Source organism: Chaetodon trifascialis, chromosome 21 (genome assembly GCF_039877785.1).
Source record: "Chaetodon trifascialis isolate fChaTrf1 chromosome 21, fChaTrf1.hap1, whole genome shotgun sequence".
Classification (NCBI taxonomy): Eukaryota; Metazoa; Chordata; class Actinopteri; order Chaetodontiformes; family Chaetodontidae; genus Chaetodon; species Chaetodon trifascialis.
In genome coordinates, this window is record NC_092076.1 from 11,958,303 (window position 1) to 11,968,536 (window position 10,234).

The 10,234-nt window shown below is 45.7% G+C and overlaps 1 protein-coding gene across 2 annotated transcripts in view; it reads left to right on the forward strand.

The window, feature by feature from the left end:
* The window catches only part of ankfn1b (ankyrin repeat and fibronectin type III domain containing 1b), a 107,037-nt gene extending 102,094 nt beyond the window's left edge, over nt 1–4,943 (forward strand). For both annotated transcript variants that reach the window (XM_070991349.1, XM_070991350.1), the window contains 5 exons: nt 72–238; nt 401–608; nt 763–1,496; nt 1,585–1,905; nt 1,944–4,943. In XM_070991349.1, the coding sequence (XP_070847450.1) occupies nt 72–238; nt 401–608; nt 763–1,496; nt 1,585–1,887 (1,412 nt within the window). In that variant the 3' untranslated portion in view covers nt 1,888–1,905; nt 1,944–4,943. The remainder of the gene's footprint in view (nt 1–71; nt 239–400; nt 609–762; nt 1,497–1,584; nt 1,906–1,943) is intronic.
* Nucleotides 4,944–10,234: the final 5,291 nt, after the last annotated feature.

Genomic DNA, 10,234 nt, shown 5'->3' on the forward strand with positions numbered 1-10,234 from the left:
AACAAATATTTGACACCATCTGCTGTTTCCAAAGCTATACATTTCTTTTTTCTTGTTGGATTCACCCACAGTCCACTTTAACGCCTATTGCCCCAGTTTCATTGGCCAGTACTGCAGAGTATCAGCTTTGCTGGAGCTGGAGTCCCTCATGTCCCAGCAGGCACTGAGGGAGGCCTTTTCTGAGGCCGAGCTCCTGGCTGCTAAGAAGAAGCACCAGCAGGTCCAGGAACACATGCAGGTAAACCCATTCAGTCAGCCTTTAAAGACAATGGAAGGACTGCACAGCTTGAATAAACTCTACAATACTTTATATACATGCAGGTTAGGTGGGTTAGTATGTGTGGGAAATGGATTCAAATTTTCATGATTAATTATTGTGATCTTGATGACTGCATGACAGCAAATGGAGGAGGTGTGGCGTGATGCGAGGTGGATCATGGACGCCTTGCAGTATGCCCGCTACAAACAGCCAACAGGGGGCATCTCCATAAGCTGGATTGTTGACTTCTCCAAGGAAGTGATGCCCGAGAAGCCCCCCTCCACCTCGTCCCAGCCAGACTTCATGCCCTCCCCCATGCCTTCACCCGAACCCTGCCGCAAGCACTCAGGTCAGTTTTATGATGCTGTTGGAAATGTAGGATTTTATGTGCAACTCACAAAAATGACATCAACACACAAGATTCTAATATTCTTTCTTCCAAACTGGCAATTCTTTACTTTCTCATGCAGACATCAACGTGACCTTTTTCTCACATTCTGCAGATTTTGCTGGACTATCAGATGAGGAAGGCTCCTCTGAGGTCTTCCTCACCACCGACAGTGACTACGACTCCAGCCGTGCTCAGAGTCCCCGTGAGCTGGACCTGCTGCCCCCCTCACCCCTCTCATCCTCTGCGCCGCTGGAGCCCCGTGGTTTCCTGCGCAGTGATGGGAGCACCTCAGGAGGCGGGTTGTGTCTCAGTGGGGGTGGACGTGGAGGGGGAGCGCTGAGAGATTCCACGCCAGATGTCCTCCAAGCCTCAGAGCTGCAGCACGGGAGGGAAGGTGAGCGCTGTGGCGGAGGGGGAGGAGTCCGGTGTGGAGGGGAAAGGCGAAGGGGGGCTCCAGAACTGTTTGACAGTGACTTCATCCTGCCCAGCAGGCAGATCGAGTTGTTGCACATTACAGAGAAGAGACAGGCTTTCTGCGTGAGAACCAGCAGCCTGGAGTTCCCTTCCACCACCTCAGCCCACCACCAGCCTTACTGCTACCACACCACTTGCCCCTCGCCATCCACTTCGCCTCAGCGAAGGTGGCACAGGCCCTCGTCGGTGGACCGGTGTTGCTCATGTGAGCGCTGCCGACCGCAGCTTCCACCAGCACGTACGTTATCGCAGGACAGCGGCACACAGAGACTCTCCTCGCCATCATCTGCTGCCCTCAGGAAAAGATGTCACGCCACGCTCAGAGTGTACCCACAGTACCGCACAGGCCTGCCGAAGGAGACCAGCGTTAAGGTACAGATACGTTCTGACACGTTGAAGTAATTTACCTTTAAACCGTTGTTGTGTTTGTGACATGATATCTTCTCCTCCTGTGTTTCAGCTTTGTGTAACTCCAGGAACATCAGCACAGGAGATGGTTCAGCTGGTGGTGCAGGAGATGAACATGGTGTCTCAGCGCATGCTCAGCAGCAGCGGCGGTGAGCAGCAGCAGTGTGTGTACTACAGCTCTGAACAGTTGAAGCACTTTGGACTCGTGCTGGTTGTGGACAATAGAGAAAAGTGGCTTCAGGATGATTTCTGTCCCCTGGAGCTCCAAAATCCCTGGCTGAGGGGTAAACTGTGTGTACGCATTAAGGAGTATTCACCACTAGCGCTCAAACACAGCCGGGCCACCACGGTGTGATACTTCCAGACAGAATGAGTTAAGAGAAAACGTTTGAGAGCTCCTGCCATTTGCAGATACTCTTTCAACAAATGTGTACTGAAGCTGGAACTCTTACATTTGTACAAACAGGCTCCTGAACTCTACTCTATTTTCTGTCTCACCGTGGTGCTACCGTCCACCACTGCAGCTTTAACATGTTGTCATGGTTTCTGCTGTGTTCTTGTTATCTGAAAGGCTTCTGTTTCCATTTTCCATTTTTATGAACATCAGAGACCCTCATATGGACACCAAATGAACAATAACAAAATGGAACAAAGAGAAAAGAGGTTTTTGTGCTGTCAGCAATCATTGGGAAAAAGATTATGATGCTGAGCAAGATTAATGGAGCGTCACTTTGACTTCTGGCATGATTGACGCCGGCACATCGGGCCGTGCGTGTTGCCAAAACGACATGGGCAGCATCATCTCCTCCCCAGCCACACGCGGACACGGCTTTTCCTATGAACTCTCTCATTGTGTCATTCCCAAAGAGCTGTCGGCTGCAGCCGCCCAGCCCCATGTTCCCAGGATGTGGGCTCTGGACCCGGCCCAGAGGGCAGGAAGGAAGGGAGAAGTGCAGAGGGGGGCTGGCGTCTCCGCTTGGGGACGCAATCGGCCTGACGATTTGGCCCGTCAGCCTGTCACTCAACTGCTCTTGGCCACTGTACCATCTGGTAGTGAAGCAGCCAAGCAAGGGAGAGAGAGCTTGATAGAAAGCAAGAGAGAGAGCGCAGGAGGAGGAAGAGGAGGAGGGTGGAGGCTGCATCTTTTAGAACCTGGCACTGGCTCTCTGGTGCTCCTTTTCTCCTGTTTGCAGCCACAAATCCTCTGTATAGTAGACTCAGTCGTAGTGTAGCTAACAAACGCTATCATGTCATTTTGTGAAGTAACACAAAATAAAACCAGCTAATTTGGATTTTCACAACAGAGAGAAGAAAAAAAACAAGCAATACTCTTTTTGTTTTTCTAATAGATGGGAAAAAAAGCATGTAAACCTTCCAAAATTGTGTGCTGAGTACATCTAAAGTACTGTAGTCATGCTGTGCTAAAAGTAAACCAGTTCAGTGTTTTGCTGTGTTTGGTTCTGTGGTATTCCCAGATGCATCAGAAAATGGTGCCCGTCAGTCTAGAGCAGCGTCACCCAAAGGGATGCTAGTGTGAGAGGGATGACTGAAGTTGTTAAGAGGCTCGGTGTTTGTTAGCAAAGTAACAACCTGTCTCCTAACTGCTTCTGCATAAGCTATAGGTGAAAAGTTTTAACTATAAGATGCCTAGAAATATATTTTAGAGACTCTAAACCACTACAACCTACAGTGCAGGGGTCATGTGACTGATGAAGAACAGAGAAACCATCTCTCGGCTAGTTTTCAGTCGCCTTGCTGACTTGTAGGAGAAGTTAAACAGTGAAGATGGAGACTGCACACTGCTGGAAAACAAGTAAAACTCTGCAGTAAAGGAAGAAACTAAAACCATGCTAATCGACCGTTTCAATGCAAACATTTCAAATGTGAAAACAGTTACAAGTCTACAGACTTGTGGCAAGCCAGCCTGCTTCCAAAAATGACCTTATATCCACTATGCAACAGTTTCTTACTTTGAGAACACACACACAGTGAGATGCAGACCAGCGTGTGTTTCAATGCAATTCCACCAAAATTAAAACATGGCTGAAAACACTGGCAAATAAAGCATGCCATGCTGGAGAGGAGACGTGTTTGAATTTTGATGAAATTATATCTATTACCAACATTCTTGCAAATGCAGCTTGTAGTTAATAAGATTTTGAAAACTACATCCAAGGATCCCCTTAAACAACAAATCAACATTCAACAAATGTGTCTGTCTGTTATCCTTTCAACTGTCAGTCTGTCGGCAGGAAAACATGCTACCGTATTAGCTTGCTAGCAGTTGCACTAGCTTTTAGGCCTGATTATAATGTGACTCTGGGCTTGCAAGTCACAGGGTTCAGTCAAAGGTTTTAACAAACCATAACACTACGCTAAGGCAAATGAAATCAGACAGCAAAAATAATACAAGACTAAAATAGAATAAAATATCCAACAATAATGTAAGATAACAATAATAATAATAATAACGATAACAATGTTAATAAAACAGGCAGGACATGTGGGAGCCTCTTAACAGTTTAAACCATCCTTTTTAGCTCATTTTTGGGAACCTGTGCCAAGTTTTGGTCTCTCTGTTCACACTGTACAACAGAACCACGCTGTTTACATCGAACTCCACATCTCACACTCACAGAAGCCGCAGGCTGTTGGGTTTTTTTTTTTTTTTATCAACCTTTTTTCAGCATATGATAAATACTTTTTTCTGCTATGAAATATTGACCAGGCTCAGCGACATCATGCCGTTATGATAGCCTGTAGCGTTTCCATATGTAGCACCAGAAAGGTCCAAAAGAGGAGAGTTGAAGGGTGAAGTCAGTGGACCTGACCTCAGTTACTGTAGCAATCCAGGTTCACAGGATGCTGTGGAAGCTGCCACGGGGGACTGGACAGTGCTGTCTCTCAAAGTGTTTACAGAGTTTACTTTCCTCACACCTTCAAAGATGTGCTTACGTGTAACTACTGTATAAAGATGTCCTGAGACGAAGTGATGTTATAAGTTGTAATTGGTTTTACTAATGGCTTGAGCTCTTGTGTTAGCGCTTAGATGTCTTCTTTATTCACATTGTTAAAAGTGGTTTTTACGAGGGCCAACTGCAAAAACAAATCACACAACCAGAAACCGAACCATGTGCGTAGACAAACGAGACCAGGGGACGAATGTACAGTATCTGCCCGAAATGTGAAAGGACGTGAATGTGGGGCTGGAATCACTACAGAGGTCAAAGGCCAGTGAAGTTATAGGATTAAGATTATGCTGAAGGGGAAGAGGGGGGTTTAAATTCCCTTTTCAGTCAAAAAATAAAGCCCCACGTTTACAAGGAGCTGTTGGCAGATCCATCAGGCGAAGTCATGAAGGAGACATCACGTCACTTTTTTAAAATCTATTTTTATTGAACAATAAATGAATATTACAAAATAAAAGCCTTGGTTGTTTATGTGGGTTTCTTCTCTTTTAACAGGTCTCTGCGCACGAGTGTAGGAAGTTTCTAACCTTCATGTGTGTCCCGCTGAGCAATAACAATATCCTTTATGTGATACTGACCTTTTTTACACTTCCTGCTTGAGAGATAGACCACTTAAAATACTTTACACATTAACTGCACTACATTGTCTTAGTTTGAGAGCTGAAAATTCCACTAGTATCCATGATATATATATTTTGGCAGACCTCATCTGCCATAAGGAGCATAACAAGCTTATATTTCAAGTGTGTGCAGATCAGATTTTCTCTGGGGCTTATTCTTTTAGTTTGGAGTTTCATCCACATGTATGCACTCCCAAATGCTGGTCATTCATTTGATATGAATGAGAGTGAATGACAAATAGAGGGCACTTGTTCCTACAGAGGCTAAATTGCAATGACCTCATCAGTGTTTGCCACCCAGTTGATGAAAAGTGAATGGTGGGCAGCTGCGGACTGAATCTCAGTGTAAGTGGCGGGCACGGCCACATGAAGCCATCGGCATGCATTCGCCAGGGATGAACAATGATGTTACTATTGCTGATGTTGATGTAGTGTTTGTACCATCAGTTTTGGAACAGTTTTGAATAGCGTGTAGGCTTAGCATTAGGAAAATATGTGACATAATGACATCTCCACAACCAGTTTCAGGATGATGTGCGTTACGTCAGCTGTACGTTCTCAGTGCAGTACTGCAAAGATAACATATATATGCTTAGTACACATATAAACATAGGATATCAAAATGTAGTTTAATTTTGTCCTGAAAAGCGTGCTTTCTGCTTGAAGAGAACATAAAGAGCATTTTGCTGCACTGATAAGAGGCCAGAATCTACACATTACACCTTAGAAAAGGGGAAACACTCTTTAAAGTGACACACAAAATGTTTGTTTTCTCACATCCTTTATCAGTTAAATTGAATATTTTTGTCTAATCATCTCTTACCCTGTGAGGCAGCTGGATTCGCGAGATCATGCAGGCTGAGATTTTCATCTGGCCAGGTTTCAAGCTTCGGGCTTGTGGCCAAACCACAGCCGTTTCGGACCATTCAGCGTTCTATGAACTGCTGGCAGCTACAGGCGAAGTTTAGGTGTGACAACAGCGAACCATGGACAACGTCCCTGGTTCTGTGTAACAAAACAGGTGCGCAACTTCAGAATGTGAACATCAGCTCTTCATCCAGACGGATAGAACACTTTTATTTTGTGTGTTTGGGTGTGTTCAGACATATGCTTTGTTGCACCTGTAACCACACCCAGCAGTGATGTCACAGTGTCCTTGAGTACACCTGTACATCACTGCAGCAGTGGGGCAGGTGTTGAACCCAGTGTTGGCATTCATTCATTACATAAAGATGTTAATATATACTTTTATTTTCTAAATTGTCAACATTAATGCAATTCAGAAAATATCTCTAAAGATGTCTTGACATGTAACATACAACATGTACATGTCTGTTTACATACGCATTTACTGTTGAAGGCTAGATGTATATTGTTTCACAGATATATGTTGTAAAAGTAATGGAAATAACAAACTGTAAGCACGCATATTTGCATATGTGTTAATAAGCTTTACGTTGCCCAGCTCTTTTATTACACAGTGTGTTTAAATGTTTAGCTGAATCATGATCCCAGGGTTGAATTCTGGCTCGCCAGGTTGCTTTCAGCAGGCTCATGTCACACCGCTCCCTTGCTGGCGCTATGTGTTTTTTCTGCTCTTGAGCAAATAAAATGCTGCATGCTTCCCTGTCAACAGATCCTACAAACACTAATGTGCAGATAGACACACAAACACGTGCAAAAACACACATCGGTGCGCGTAAGCGGCATGCACTGAGGAATCTTGATATTTAGATGTGTAAATGCTCATGTATACCATGCAGGGGATTTACACTTTTGTACTATATCAAGACAAATTCACACACACTTTCCCAAGCAGCTTATCGCGCTCAAATCATGCCATAATGCATCCACTGCGCCTTTAAGAGCAGCCCTTTACTGTTTATTGACAGTAACTTAAGAATTGTACTGGAATTCTGACACCTCCTAATTTTAAACCTTCTGACTCCAGGAGGACCCGAGCTAAATATAACCGCTGGCATATATCTGAATAACTATAAAGAAAACATTCCCAAAACACCCTGAATAGTGGCTATTCATGCTCATAAAAGGGATTCAAAGTGGAGTGTGCTTCGCTTCGGGGACAGCAACACATGACTCATCAAAATATCTACAGCAACAAAGTGAAGTTGTGCATTGGGGAGAATCATTTTATAGGTGATTTGTCAGCACCTCCTCTGACAGAGAAGCAGTATCCAGAGCCAGTTCAGCTCCCGTACTGCAACTGGGAGAGTCCAAACTGCTGGTTGCATGCAAGTCTGTGCTTCAGTTTGTGTGTGGCCAAACAATCTGCCTGCAAAGTAGCAGCCAACGCATCTTGAAACTGAGCAGGCTTCCAGCCCTAATCTCCTCCGTCTCAGAGTGCCCCACCATCATGCTCTTCAACTTGACCCTTCTTGAGGTTGTTTAGGATTATGGGCCAAAGGTTTGCTCCCCACCTTGGTCAGATAACCGTACAAACACACACGCATGCACAACCTTTGTAGCTCATGCTACATGAATCCAAAAGGGGCACACTTGCCCAGCATGTGCAACTTTCTTGTATGGATGGATGTCTGAACATGTGGTATTGGATTGCAGACATGTATTAAAGGAAAATGACATGTGCTGTTCAACCAAACAGGTTCAATACACATGAAACACTCCTCTCATATGCTTCAGATTGTAGCAGTTAAAATACGAGCTTTGACAGCTTTCTACTGACGCCACAGTTGCATCCCTCTTTCCTCTTCTCCTGCACCAACTGATCACCTGTTTCCCTCCCTTATCCCAGCCCCTCACATCCACCGCCACCCCCTGCCCCACCCTGCCTACCACCAGCCCATTCCAGCCTGGCACTTGCTGGCGGATTAGCAGTGGCATATGAAGTGTGTATGCATATGCTGGCATGTGTGTGTTTCTGTATGTGTGTGCAGTGGGTGGGAAAAGTGAAGCCTGCCACTACTGCATCACTCATTTCTCTCTCTCTCTCTCTCTCTCTCTCTCTCTCTCTCTCTCTCTCTCTCCCTCCCTCCCCAGGGCCCATAAACCTTTAAAGCACCTATAAAACACTTGGCGAGGCCTTTTTGAAGTTTTTATGAAGATCTGGCTTTATTGTTCCCAAGAGATGAGCCCCGCTCCGCTGGCGCCTCGGAGCTTTCTGGAGGTGCCAGTGAATTCGGGAGGGGGGGAGGCGGTGCTGGGTGGTGGCAGAGGAGGGAGTCCCAGGGAAGGAAGGGCTGGGAATGGGGGTGGGCACTGTGGAGCCAATGTTTTTATGCCCCCTGTGCATATGTGTGTAGTGTGTGGTGCATATGTGTGTGTATGTGCATGCAAGTGTGTGTCAGGGAGGCAGATGAGCTGCACATGCATTGTGAACAGCAACAGCGACAATTTTATCTCTGGGTGTTGAGTTTATGTCCTTGAGGTAGATTTAAGACACATCAAATCAAAGTTAAGAAAGTTCTAATAAAAGCACATGTGTGTTTGAACACAGGCGTGCATCTGTTGTAGCATGTGTGTGTCTGCGTATTACTGCATACGCGTTCACAGACGATGGGGGCCAGCAGGTTGCGTCCTTGTTGTTTGAAGTGGGGCTCTGTTGTTCTCATAGAGCTAAATGAATGGAGCCGGACCCCCCTCCATCTGTCTGATCCAGCGGCACCGGCCCTCCCTCCCAAATCCCGGCTCCGACGCCCGACGCACCGGCCCCCTCAAAGGAACAGTTGGCAAACGGACGGCCGCCCATTAAACAGGCGAGGGCGACGAGCCCTCACCTCGAAGCAACACTTGTAAGAGCAGAGAGAGAGGGAGAGTGTGACACAGGCAAGGAGAGAGAGGGGACGGAGATAAAAGTAATCAAGGAATGTGTGTCTGCGAAATGCAAAACCTGACTGCTTCTTAACTCTGAAGTGTGTGTGAGTGCACATTTCTGGGGGTGTGGGGAGTGGCAGTTTCAACTCAGTGGCCATGACATTAGCCATGCCGGTGGCTTTGACTGTGCCTTTGCCCTCCACAACCGCCGTTGTCACAAAGGTGTATATTCTCACCTTCTAATCAAGGCATCGGCTGGAAAATGTCTTCTTTCTGAAATGCCCTCAGCCATCTGGCCCTCATTTGGTAATCCAGTTTGATTACTTGCTTGAGTAGAGGGTCGTAAATGGGATCTGATTAAATCGCTTGTTTGTGTATTAATTCCAGCTGTTTTGGTCATTAAATGTGTTTTAATCATAACTATTTGAGACAGCTCCTGAAAACCAAGGAAATAATAGATCACCAGTCAGTGAAGTGTACATTGCTGAGATACTATGTGCACATTCACCACAGGGATGTCTGATCATTAACTAATCACCTACATGGAATTGGCAGTCCAGTTAATACATGGTTTCCAGTGGAAACCTATATGAGTTTGGCGCCTCTTGTTACCCAGTTCTAATAAAATAGAAACATCTTGACATGAAACTTCTGCTGGCTGTCAAAGAAAAAATAATTCATCCAACATCCTTGTGGAGTCTAACTGCAGCCCCTGATGCTTCCCGTGTCAACCATTTGTCATCGTCTGTGCAGTTATGAATCACGCTGATTTGTTTGAAATCGCTCCAAACTTCCCTCAACCACCCTGCGTTTGAATGCTGGGGGAAAACAACAGCTTGGGTCTGCAGTGAAAGTTGGGTGCATGCAGGGGAGCCAGAGGGTTGTTCCGAAGAGAGCCAACACTGATGACAAAAAAAAAAAATCTAAGAAGCACACAAAGATGAGAGAAGGGAGGGGCAGTCAAGGGGCAGCCAAGGGCATTTTGTGCTCGGTTTCAGCACCCTGCACCTGGCAAACAACCCGAAAGCAATTTACTTTCTTTCCCCAGGACATTTAGGATCAAATCCCTGTTAGTCATTGACATTAAAGGGTCTCAAACAGAAAGGAAAGAGGAAAAACACCAGCTCGGTTTGATGTGTGTGAGCATGTGAGTGGGGACATGGAGAATTCCAGTACATCAGAATTAGAGGAGAAAATGTTTGGACGTCTAGTTTGACTCCAGTGGGGATTCAGAAAACATGAAGAAATAAGAGGAAGGACAAATCTTACATTTCAGCCAAATGCTGTGTGGCTGATGGGCTTGTACCCTCCACACACACAC